Below are 12,853 nucleotides of genomic sequence, written 5' to 3' on the forward strand. Positions count from 1 at the left end.
CATTGAAAAAAAAAAAAACGAAATGGCAAGAATTTATTGAGGATGAAATTTGGAAACACCCATTACAGACATTAACATCACATGAAGAAAACTGTTAAACAAGTGAGTTAAAAGTAGTAGATTTGGAGGTAATGGAAAACTAATCTCCAGTGAATGCATGTCATAACCAGATTAACTTCATGAAACTTTGACTAAACCTGTCTAAACAGAGTCTCTCATTTAATTTACAACTTTTTATCATCACTTGTCAAAAGCACAGATTTGTCTATTTTATTGTCCACAAGGACAGAAAAGGGGAAAACATAAATCCACAACATTAATTTAGTCCAATCAATGTGATGACATGCTTGCATTTTTGCAATATGAAATATTCTGGATTAATGAAAACAAGACAAACTAAACCAGCTACTCACATGAATATATCATTTGAGAATGTCTTCACAAGAAGACAGAGTTTAATTATGATTTAAATAAATGGCTTAGTATCCCATAGCTGCTGGAAAGATAGTGAAAGATACTGGAAGCTTGTAGATGAATTTATATTCTACCGATCAACTGCATAACTGTTTTTCCCCCAAATACAGCACAAAACAAAATGATCACAATTCCATTTATATATTTCATAAACAGTCTACTGCCTTTCTAAGATAACCAGTCACTAAATGATTCTGACAAAATTACAGGATGTTGTAACTTCATAGATTGAAGGCAGAACAGTCTCCTCGACAGCTGCAGGGCTGTGATAAATAGCACAGGCACTGAGTGTATAATGAATTAAAGTAGCTGAATGAATAGTTATGAAGATCTCCTTCATCGCTTCTCTTCTTATATGTATATGACAGAACAATAATGATAAAGGAAACAAGCAGTTTCCTTTTGCATGTAAGTAGCATGCAAAAAATTTTTTTTATGTATATATATATATATATATATATATATATATGTAGATGAAAATTTAAGAGGATGACATCATACGAATGTGACAGACTGCAAAGTGTAAAGCAAAATTCAGAGACAAAAGATGAAAAAAGAAAAGGAAAATATAACAGCTGAATTTACACAGATTTAAGTAATGCATTCAAAGCCATACAAAAGATGCATATCAACAGAAGCTGGGGATGAAGATAACAGATCTCATAACAAATTTACCTTCGCTATCTGACATGGCCCCCTGAAGGTCATCCTTTATAAAGGCAATGTCCCGTTTATAGCCACTTGTCCTGGACTCCTCTCTCATGTGCTGTTGGACTTCTGGAAGAGAGTGACTGGAGCCAAACTGGTCCCGTGAGTCTGCTGAGATGGGTGGGAGTGGGCCTGCAGATGCCCTGGCCATGCCCATGGGCTGACCTACAGGGCTCAGTGGACTCTCCTCTTCAGAGTTTTGTGCAACAATGGGAATTCGACCCCTGCTCTGACTAATTGGCAGACTTGTTGGTTTAGCCCTAGATACAAACTGGGAATCCATGCCCTCACCCTCTGTTTTCAGGCGTAGTGAGGAGCTTGACAAGTCTCTTTTGATAGACAGGTCCAGTCCATATACAGAGGAAGGCCTAGAGGAAGGTCTTGACCGAGTGCCACTGGGGTAGGTGCCATCATCGTGAAGGGAAGACCTTATGGTAGGCCCTAGGTTGAGAGATTGGCCAAAGTTGAGTGACTGAGCCAGGTTAGCTCCAAGAGCTGAACCCAAATATTTCTGTTGCTCCGCTAGGTTCTTCCTAAGACCAAATGTGATCTCATCCTGCAGGAGCCTTGCCCTGGCAGACAGTCCACCAACTGATGAGCTGGCAGAGGACAAAAAGGTGCTGTAATCTAGCTCAAGGTCCCTGCTCTCTTGGATGGGCGAAAACTTTGTAATTTTGGGGTCAATTAGTGCTTTTTTATTCTTTAGCTGTTTCTGGTAAAGAACTGAGGCCGGAAGTTGCTTGGCAGCTTGCTTCTCTAAAGTTAGTCTCCCGATGCTATATTTATCAGCTTTGGGGAAATGCCTAAAACTAGCGTCGGAGTGGAGGTAGTGAGGCAGGCCTGTAAGCATTTCGAGACTATCCGTACCACGTCGGAACTCCTGCTTAATTTGCTGTTTCAACATCTTCAATTCATATGGCTCTTCCATGGAATCTTCGTCTGCTTTACCATATGAATGCAATCGAGAAGCAGCCTGAAGAGGTCCAAGAAAGTCTGCCACATCTGCTGTCCGACGAACATCAGCAGTCCGGAGAAGTCGGTCAACTTTGCTGATATCCTTATCGGCGATACTGAAGCTTGAACCAAGGCCTGTAGAACTCTTTGTGAGTTCGCCGATGTCATCAATCAAGACATAGTTCCTGGCATTGTGGTGGTCAAGGTCTGCATAGAAGGACTCAGCTGATATGCTGGACATGGGACTGCTGGCCATGCTAGCCCTCTCTTCCAGGCCCATCCTCAGATCAAGGCTACTGTATTTACCACCAAGATGGGAAACTCCATAGGCACTCTCTGTGGATGTAGGGACAATTAGGAGGGGCTGGTTGCGTACAACCTCATAGTTTGTCGTAATCTTTGGTTCTAAGTCAGACAAAGTAGTCTGACGGGGTTTCTGATGCATCAGGAGGAGTGAGGAATGGTCATAGCCAGTCTGCTGGGACTGCTGATTGAGTGAGGGCACTGATGAGTAGATGGATTGGTAGGGGGACATCTGCTGATGGTAAAGAGACTGCTGCTGGTACAATGTCTGCTGAGGATACTGACTTGTTTGGGATGCATACTGATAATGGGAGTATGGACTTGTAAGCTGTGCATACTGGGACGCTGACTCAGTCTGTGGTGGAATGAACTGGTTAAACTCTGACTGTGGGGCAGTCCGTGGCCGTTCTAGTCCATGACCATTACCTCGTGCCTCTCTGATGTTGCTGACCTCACTATCTGACATGTAGTCTCGCTCTTCTGCCACTCCTTGTAAGTAGGCTCTCTCCCTCTTCTCTCTCTCTTTCAGTAAAGCCTCTTTTCTTCGATTTATACCCATCTCCAGATATCTCAATTTAGCATCTATCTCTTTCTCCTCTTCATCAAGTTCTGCCTGTATCTTACGGAGTTTTGAGGACTCACGTTCAACTAAATCCAGCTCTTTGTCTATGTCTTGGAGGATTTTGGCCCGCGCCATAGTGGTGTTTCGGCACATTCGTCTTCTGGCAGAAGCAGTGGTGTACCCAGAGAGGCCAATGAGGGTATCTTCTTCCGGTGGTGGATGAGGTAGTGTGCGTTTTACTTTCTTCTGAGTGCCAACTGGTGTGCCGCTCTGGGAACCTTTGCTCTGTTGATTAAAAAAATAAATAAAACAGAAATAAAAAGAAAAACAAGCAAGCGATATATTCAGCATGGACACTTGACATGCAATGCAATCATTAGGAGAGGACAAAATAGAACAAATATGTTCTTTAGATAACAAGAAAAGAGTGAATCCATTTTAAAGTGCAGTACTTACTGAGTAGGTGTCTGAGTACTGGTACATCATTCTGTCCTCAGTTGTCGGACTGAGTGACTTGGGGTCAGACAGAGATCGTTGTGAGGCCCTTAGTGATCTTGTACTACTGAGATGCCTTGATGAATCAGCAGTAAGCATCTTCTGTGAGCTTTTCCCAGGGGACACTGGTGAAACCGGGGAGCATAATACCTTTGGAGATTTGGTAACTAACAATGTTCCAACATCATCAGCTGTCAGGTGTGTGCTAACACTTATCCCAGAAGGAGCTGGACGTCTTTTATCTCTGTCTGACGTAATTTCTGAATCACTTTCTGTTTGGCCCTCTCTGTGTAAATCTACTTTTGTGTCCACCTGAGCCCGAACAGGAGATCTCCTAATTGTCCCTGAATGCTCTGTCTGAACTGAAATCTCGGCTACAGTCTGAATCGCAATACTTGATACCTTGGAGCTTTTTCCCTTCTCTCCATCAGCATATCTACTGGAACGAGACCTGCGTCTGCTCCGAACGGGGACGTCCCATTCATCCTGATCCTCATCATCAGTTTGCACACAGCTATCTACACTTCTCCTACTTCTTCTCCTTCTACCAGAAGGAATCTTTTCAACCCCATCTTCATCATCTGTTTGAACACCACTCTCAACCAATTTCTTTCCACTTAACCCCACACTTTGCTCTTGCTTGGCTGTATCTGGTAGGTTTGTGGACAACTGCATTTGATCCTTTGCCTGTGCACTCACTGATACAGGAATGCTTGAACTATACTGTGTAAAAGCTCCAGAAGTTGTTGTTAGCCAGTTTTGACCTGATGTGGAGTCATGGGTGGACACTGCAGATGACACTGAATTGTCATCCTTCACTGGCCAGTACTGTCCATTATCTCCCCCAGAATATTTTGAGTCAAGTATGATGTCTGAGCTCAGGGGTGGGGACATACCTTCACTTGGCCCGAACCCATATGGGTATATCTTTTGCTCTTCTAGTTGATGCTGGAGTTGCTGCTGTAATCGATGGATTTGCTCAAACTGAAGTTGCTGCTGTGCAAAGGTTTCTTGCTGAAGAATCAGATGGGCTTTGCATTCCTCTTCTTGCTGCATTAGAAGTTGCTGCTTCATGTTTTGAAGCTCCTCCAGCTCCTTCTGAACAATGATCTGCTCTTGCTCACGGTAACGCTGTATCTCTTGCCTCTCCCATTCAAGTTCTTCCGCTAGACACAGCTGTTTCAATTTCTCTAATTGTAAGAACTCATGTTCAGCCTTGTACTGTTGGCTCTTGCTGTCATCTAAATCAGGGAAATTCGGGGATACCAGCATGTCCAGTGAGGCTGCTATTACCTCAAGAGTAGCATCCGAGTAGAGCTCAGGGAAGGCTGTCAGGGAGGGAAGGAGACTGGCTAATGCAGAAGGTAGGATATCCTTTGATATATCAGGCTTTGGAAATATTGATTGGTCTGTGGCTGTGGTGTGTACAAAGCCATATGGAGCAAGCTGATTTTGAAGTGCTGAAAATGGCTCCATAGAATTGGTGAGACTATTGTATGTTGTGCTGAATATTGAACCTGGTTGGGTGGTAACTGCATATGTGGAGGGAACGGGTGCAGCAACAGATGAGTAAACGATGCCATTTGTCGATCTTAGTAAACTATCAATGCCAAACGACGTTCCTTGAGAATATGGAGTAGTGGTGATCCCAGTAAATGCCAAAGTGCCTTTCTTTGAGTAGTCTAAGGCTTCTTCTGTTATGTTAGGAAAACAAAAATAGCAGCATCATCAGCATCTAAATGAACACTTGCTCAGTTTCATGCAACAAATGAACATGAAATGGAAGCCAAAGAGCATGCAAAGATCTTGTCAGTGTCATCAGATTAGCAGGATGCAAAGCCAAAACACTAAGGGACAACACGGAGGCAAATGCATGCATCTGTGTTTAAAAAAAAAAAGAACAGAAAAAGACAAGAATGAAAATCAAGACATTCAGTGCGAACATCACAAAAATAAGAGACATAACCAATAAATAATACATTTCTCAACATTAACATACAAATAAAAAAACAAATAGATTAAGGATACATGTGCACAGTCATACTGACCTGTTGACATTTTAGCTGATGTCAAATCAATAGCCCCCTCAGATGCCCCATTCTGATATGAGAATCCATTCTTTCTTTCATAACCAAAGAGTCCAGCCTCTTTGAAATCACTGTCGGATATCGAAGCCTTCATGGTACTAAGATCTTCAATGACAGGTGTTGTGGCAATATCAATTTGATAGCCAATTTGATTGTCTGGTTGTGTGGTCACAGGAGGTTGTGTTCTGCAGCTCCCTGTGAAAGGAATCCTGTAAATTACATCGCAGCAAGCAGTCCGTCTTCCAGATGTTAGATCAACTGGTGTACCATCATCTTCTAAAACAGTTGTGACCACTCCAGAGGATGAGGACAAAGCAACCATGGTTTTCATTGGCTTAGACCTGGTGAGGTCTACAGGTCCAACTGCTAATGGCTCTATATGTATTGGTATACCAGCAGTGCCATTTGTGAAGCTCACCGGGGCTATAGTTACAGGCATAAGATTAGGAGCTGTGGTTGCAACAGCTCTGTATGAAAGGTTAACAGGAATCTCTGCACTGGTTGTAGGCTTAGGTTGCAAATTCACAGGTCTGTACACTATCTGTGCAAGTGGCTCAAATGGATTATATGTGGTAAGTGGAAGAGGCACTGAAGTAGCATTTCCCAGGTCCAGAGGCTTGTCAACTGTGTTGTTGTTGTAGGCAATTGTAGCTGTGCAAGTGACAATTGTTATGCTGTCAGTTACAACAGAGAGTGTTGCAATGGGGATTATTTCAGCACTAAGATTCACAATTTCAGGCTGTACAGCAGTGGCCTGTCGCCCACTTGATTCACTTGACAAGGAAGACCTACTTGAATCTGGGGCAGTCAGATCCATTCCTTGGTCAGTCATTGTAACATTGACTTTAAATGTGGTAAGATCTATAACGTCACTAGGGTAGTGTATTCTTCCATTCTGTTTAGGCTTTGGATGGACTTCTGGCTGGATTGTGACTGTAGCCCCCACAGGTTCAGGTATGGGTTCGACAGGAATCCTCTCCTGGACAACTGACACAGTTGTTGTTCTTTGTACTTCAGTCTTGACAACTTGGGTTACAAGATTAGGCAATGCATCAGGATGCTGCTCAGTTGTTGAGATTGCAGAGTAGACTTGGCTCATGCTTGATATAACTTTATCTTGTCCACAAACTTCTTGACTCTCAATAGATTTTGTAAATTGTGTAAATGTGACTGGTACTGGTGGCACAGTTGTTGCAGAGGTCACTGCTGGAATTTCTTTTTTTTGCTCATAAACTGCTTGGTGCTCTTGAAGCTGTGTTATTGGTACTGGTGATGGACCCAGTTCAGTTAAGGCCTCTTCAGAAGCTGAGACTATTAGTACTTCTTCCATATCCAAACCAGGAATGTCTTCATTTTGAGCTGGGATTGGAATCTGGGTTATTGTTATTGGAGCAGAATATGTTGTTTGCATTTGTTGCATTTCAAGTTTTTGTTGCACATCACTCACTGTATTGTGAGGAACAGAATCAGCATAAACTCTTGACAGTGGAGCTAAGGCTACCGGTACCTCCTCTGATGGTTTTGATGTATGCACCACTGAGACTGGAGCTGTGGGAAGAGGAGAAATCAAGGAAGGTGTGGGGTACATCATTGCTGGATATGCTGTTGGTTCCATAGCAATGGGCGGTGGTGGTGGTGGTGCTGCTGCAACAGGTGCTGCTAAAATCAAAATAGTAGGTGCCATTACAACTAGTGCTGTATCATGTGGTGTTATAATTGCAGATGGGGAATTCATTGTATTCTCCATTGTGATATGAGGAACAACAGTCATAGATCGTGCTACTCCTGATGATGCCATTACAAGAGGTGGTGAAACAAATGTTTGTACAGGAGCAACTGGCAGCTCTGGGATCATTACACAAGGTTCCGTAATACTTTGTCTTGAAACTGCAGCTAGTGTGATATGATGAGTCTCTGTTGTGTCTGAAGCAAAGTCAGGTGCCATCACCTCAAGGGGCACTGCTGTATTTAAAGCTGAGGTAGGCTTTGGTGGGGCTGCTACAATTTGTGCTGAAATTAATGACACAGGTGCATCCACTGAAGCTGGAGCAAACACTCTTGGAGCATCAGATGGAACCTGCTGTCTGGGAGTTGGCAGTGATGATCTTCTCATCGGTGCTTGAGTTGTAATGCCCTCGACAGGAGATCCTGGTTCTGAGGGCAATGTTATCACCACATATGTTTCAAGAGTTCTAGCAAATCTGGGTGACAAAGGTGATTTTGGTGATGAAGCACTGTGCTTGGTCTCTACAGGGGCAGCCAAACTTAGTGACAATGCATTTGGAGGTTCCCTTGTTCTTGGCAAAGTTGCAGCACGAACTGCTTGAACAACTACTGGCTCGGGGCTAACTGGTGGCTTAACGCTCTCTCTTGATCTGTGACAAAATACCAGCCCTGGTGGAATACATACAGGTTTGGGGGGAACAGGAGGTGGTGATTTGTGTGTTGGGGTCACAGATGGTTTTATATTTACGCTGGCCACATTTGGTGGGGGTTCAGGTAGAGCTGCTGTAACTGATGAGGGAGTTGGAATAGTCTTTTGCTGGTTAAAATCAGCCTTGGGTACTGCGCTATATGGCAATTCTGGTGGTGAAGCTTGAGGAGGTGGTGGAAATGAAATCACTGGTTTATCTATTCTTTCTTGAGAAACATGGGGTTTTGCAGATGTCACACAAGGTGGAACTGTTGAATCAGTGATGAAACTTGACATTGTGGCTGGATATGTAAAAGGAGAAACACTAACAATAACAGGGTGGCCTCTCTCTGTCTGCACAACAGGATAAATTATTTGTGAAACTGACTGTTGTGGAGAAATTCCATCATCTGGTATATTTTCCTTCTTCATTTCCACCATTCTTGGCTGAATATTGGTCAGCCTTGATTGAACTGGTTGGGAGGGTGAAGTTCCAAAAGCAACAGTTGTAGTAACAGTGGGAGAAACAATGGAGACTGTCTTTGCAGCAATATGCTCTCTATGACCTGCTGGAGGTGAAATAGTGGCTGCCTGGCCTAACTGGGCTACCATGTGTGATCTGGTTTCTTCTGACCTCTGAATAGGAATTTGAATAGAAACACTGGTTGGTGGCTGAGTCTCTTTTGCTGAAGCAGGAATACTGGATTGAGCAGATGGTGGTGCGGCCACTTGTTCAACAGCTGAGCTGGTCTGGTCTGCAGAGAGAACCTTTGCTGGTATTGAGTCTGATACCATTGTTGGAACAGAAATAGGTGCTTGATCCACTGCTGAAACTGTAGCTGGAAGTGGGGTATAGGTTAAAGAAGGTATTGGAAAAGTCACAGAGATTGATTGAGATGGAGATGTAACCAGGTCTGGTATTTGGGCAACAATGGTGTTAGTTGTAGGAATCTGATTCCTGAGTGCAGTGGATGGCAGGTTAGGTGCTGAAACTGGAGTTTGTTCTAGAACTGGATGGTCTAATGCAGGGGACACAAGATCGGGCATTTGAACAACAACAGAAGTTTGTGTTAAAGGTCCTTTTAGAGACTGAACAATTGGTGTAGCAACAGTAGTAGTATGAGTTTTTACATAGTCTACTTTTGGAGCAATTATTTGTACAACAGCTTGTTTGTCTGTAGAGGCTGATTTAGCAGCTGAAAGTGATTCATGTATTGCACCGGCCAAAGGTTTCTGAGCTAAATCTTGACAAGCTGAATCCAGTGTAAAGGATGAAAGACTATCTGGAGTAGGGACTGTTTCCTGTTTAGGTTTTGGTATAACTGTTGGTTTTGGTGCAGGAGTTGGTTTTGGACCTGGTGTTGGCTTTGAAACAAGAATTTCAGAAGGAGTCGGAGTGCTAGCATTTTTTGAGACATGTGGAGAGGCTGGAGTGACCGGTGAAGGGGATCCAATAATCTGTGTGGAAGATGCAACAGGAGCACTTGCTGATGGGTGTGTTGTGGCTTGCTCAGACACCAAATCTGGCATGTGAATTACAACTGGGGCAGAAACTTCAGCAACACTGGGGCTAGCTGGAGTAGTTAATTCAGATGCCTGGTCAGAAACCGGAGAGGATGATGGTGCTGTTGTTAGTTCTATATTTGAATCTGGGGATGAGACTGCTGAAGATGTTGGTGGAGACAGTGGTGATATTGCTGTTGTCTCCACAACATGTTTTGATGAGGGAACTTCACAGATTACAGAAATGGGAACAGTCTTAAATGATTCTTCTGGGGCTTGTGGTTCCTCTTCACTTTGAGGGATATCAGTTGGCTCAGATGACATTTTTTCTTGTGTGACACTGTACTCCTCTTCAACTTCCTCTTCACCAGAGGAGCACTGAGTGATCTTTAAGTCAGGAATTGGATATAAAGCTTTATTCCCAAATACATCCTGAGTAGATGTGGACTCTGTAATATAAGGCTCCAAAATGCATTCTATAGGTTCAGCTAGGTTGTCTTCTTCCCCACTTGAAGGGATGAGAATCACCTCGTGGGAATCATATGATGACTCAGACACAGTTAGAGGGGAGGCAGGAGACACAGGAGTTGACTGTGTCGGACTTGTTCCCGGTGTTAAAACATCTTTTTGTGTCTTCAATTGCTCTTCATAGGCATCCTCTGTTTGCAACAGTGGCTTTGCATTTTTATCTGTAGTAAGTGCATCATTTCCAGAAATAGTCACATAACAAGTGTCACTGACATCAAGTGGCAAGGATGTGTCGATCTTTGTTGCATGTGTTTGCTGAGCCGCCTCGTCTTTTTGCATGATCTTCCTCCTTTTATGCATCATCTCCTCATAAGCCTCATCTGGTGTCATAAGTATCCTCACCGACTCATGTTCAGACAACTTTCTCAAATCTTGCTCATGGGTGACTTTACCAAGAGCTGTTGCAGCCTGTTCTTGTTGTTCAACTAAAGTTTCATAAGCATAGTCCTCTATTAACATGCCTCCATATAATGGTTCAATATCGGGTGGTGTGAATTTCTCTGATGTTTTGTATTCCTGTGCTTTCTGCATAATTTCCTCATATACCTCTTCAGCACTCTTTAATGGCTTCTCTGCAGCATCATGTGTTTCAGATGATAATGTTCTGTATTCTGCATTCTCTGGTTCAGATTCAAAACTAGGTGAAAAGTCAGAGAAGGAGGAGGACTTCTGTTCCTCCATCCCTGCTGCCTTCCTTAATTTATCAGTTTTAACCAATTGATGACGTCTCCTTTGCATGCCCAGATCATCTCTTTCTGCCTTTAATTTTTTTGTGACCTTTCTTAACTTCTGCTGATCATCTCTTTCATCTTCCTGATCCATCTGTTTACCCTCCTCACGTAACTCATCCTCCTCAGACGAGTCCTCTATAGTGGGAAGGGCCTGGCCATGAGGTCTGTGTTTTGCCTTTCTTTGCTGTTTACCCTCCGCTCTTGCCTTTTTATGACTTGGGCTACTATCACTGTCTTCATCAATAGAGGATACAGAAGTAGACGAAGCTGTTCCTGGCGTGATGCTAGACACCTGAACACTGGATGACCCATCACCCTTGGATGAGTCTTCAATCAGACTCTCATGTTCCTCGGTGGTCTGTCTAACAGGAGTTTTTTGTGTAATGGCTGTGGTGTCAGTAGCTATGATCTTTTCATTGTCATTTGACACATATATTTCCACTCTGATTTCTTCTAATGCTTCTGAGACAGGGATGGCTTGGGCAACTTGATCACCTTGGTCATGAGAAGACAGACTGATATCAGAAATTTCCTCAGGCTCTACAGTAAGTTTCTTTAGGGCACGTTTAGGCTTCATGGAATCATCAGATTTTTCGACTTCTCTGGTTTCTTGCTGTGCTTGTTGTTCTTCTCTGTGTTTTTCCTCATCAGAAGGTAAGTTCTCCTCTTCACCCATGTGCATAAGTTGTCTTCGTATGAACTCTTCGTCATCTACAGAATTTGAACTGTCTAGTTTGTAGTCCTCACTGCTGGAGGAAGCAGGCCTCACTCTTCTTCTCTGTATCTGAGGGGAGGGTTCACTCTCACTGCTGTCCTCATGGTATTGTTTTACACTGTCTGATGCTCTCACAGGCAACAGTTTTGTAGTAGTATCTATTATGGTCATTTCACTGACTCTCTGTATCTCCTTAAGCTCCTCCTCAGCTGAGCTGTATGATTCTACTGATACCGGCAAGATGTCCTTTCTATGTTGCTCTTTAATATCTGCTTTTAAGGTGTCTACTTTAGAAATTTCTGGAAGACTGCTATCTATCTGTACCACAACATCTTTCTGTTGTCCTTCTATTGCAGGTTGAGTGTATGTATCCTCTTTAACCTGCGGAAAATGAAGAAAGAAAAAATGGCAAATACATGAAATTACTATTGTAGCTGTTTTCTTAAAACATGCCTGCCTCCTATTCATGCCTAACAATTATTTTTAATATAATACAATAAAACAATATTAAACATATGTTTGAATAATAGAATAAAAAACGTTTTGCATTGCTCAATAATGTATATGTAATAATATACCTTTACGTCATCTGCCTCAGTTGACACTTCTGGAAGCATAGACATCGGTTCTCTCTCTACTTGTGTCTCATCGGGGACTTTGTCTTTGCCTGTTTCTTTTAAAGTGACCTCAGCAGCAGTAATAACAGCTTTCTGAGTCTCTGCAGCTGGTACTGGTGCCACCAAAGCTGTCATCTCTGTCTGCAGCATATCTGTGGTAGGTCAATAATGTATATGTAATAATATACCTTTACTTCATCTGCCTCAGTTGACACTTCTGGAAGCATAGACATCGGTTCTCTCTCTACTTGTGTCTCATCGGGGACTTTGTCTTTGCCTGTTTCTTTTAAAGTGACCTCAGCAGCAGTAATAACAGCTTTCTGAGTCTCTGCAGCTGGTACTGGTGCCACCAAAGCTGTCATCTCTGTCTGCAGCATATCTGTGGTAGGAACAACAGGGAGAGGTGCAGGGAACACTGGAACAGTCGCCACTGCCTTTGCAACAATTGTAGGGATGGTTTTCTCCTCCTCTGCCTGCTTTGCAGGTGACTGTTTTGGCTCAGATTTTGGAATAGGTGTCTGTGCAGAAGTCTCGGACAGCTGTGTTTTGGGTGTGACTGTAGGCTTGTCTTTTATGGATACTGGGCTGGATATGGGTATTTTTCTCATGTCTCCCAGCTGCCCAGCTAGAGCTCTCTGTGCTTGACAAATCAAACACAGCCACTCAGCCTGCAAAAAAGACATACAATGAGATTTGATAAATATATTGCAAATCATTATTTATATAAATAATATTAATAAAATATCTCAGAAATACAGGCATC

At 43.0% G+C, this 12,853-nt stretch overlaps 1 protein-coding gene across 1 annotated transcript in view; it reads right to left on the reverse strand.

Annotated features, from left to right (window-relative positions):
* The window catches only part of LOC107738431 (protein piccolo-like), an 84,720-nt gene that overhangs the window by 30,540 nt on the left and 41,327 nt on the right, over positions 1 to 12,853 (reverse strand). The window contains exons 16-19 of the mRNA XM_016550198.1: positions 12,279 to 12,758; positions 5,545 to 11,854; positions 3,458 to 5,190; positions 1,150 to 3,286 (exon numbers count right to left, since the gene is read on the reverse strand). Of these exons, the coding sequence (XP_016405684.1) occupies positions 1,150 to 3,286; positions 3,458 to 5,190; positions 5,545 to 11,854; positions 12,279 to 12,758 (10,660 nt within the window). The remainder of the gene's footprint in view (positions 1 to 1,149; positions 3,287 to 3,457; positions 5,191 to 5,544; positions 11,855 to 12,278; positions 12,759 to 12,853) is intronic.

This window comes from Sinocyclocheilus rhinocerous, unplaced genomic scaffold, assembly GCF_001515625.1.
Source record: "Sinocyclocheilus rhinocerous isolate Xijiao unplaced genomic scaffold, SAMN03320098_v1.1 scaffold975, whole genome shotgun sequence".
Lineage (NCBI taxonomy): Eukaryota > Metazoa > Chordata > Actinopteri > Cypriniformes > Cyprinidae > Sinocyclocheilus > Sinocyclocheilus rhinocerous.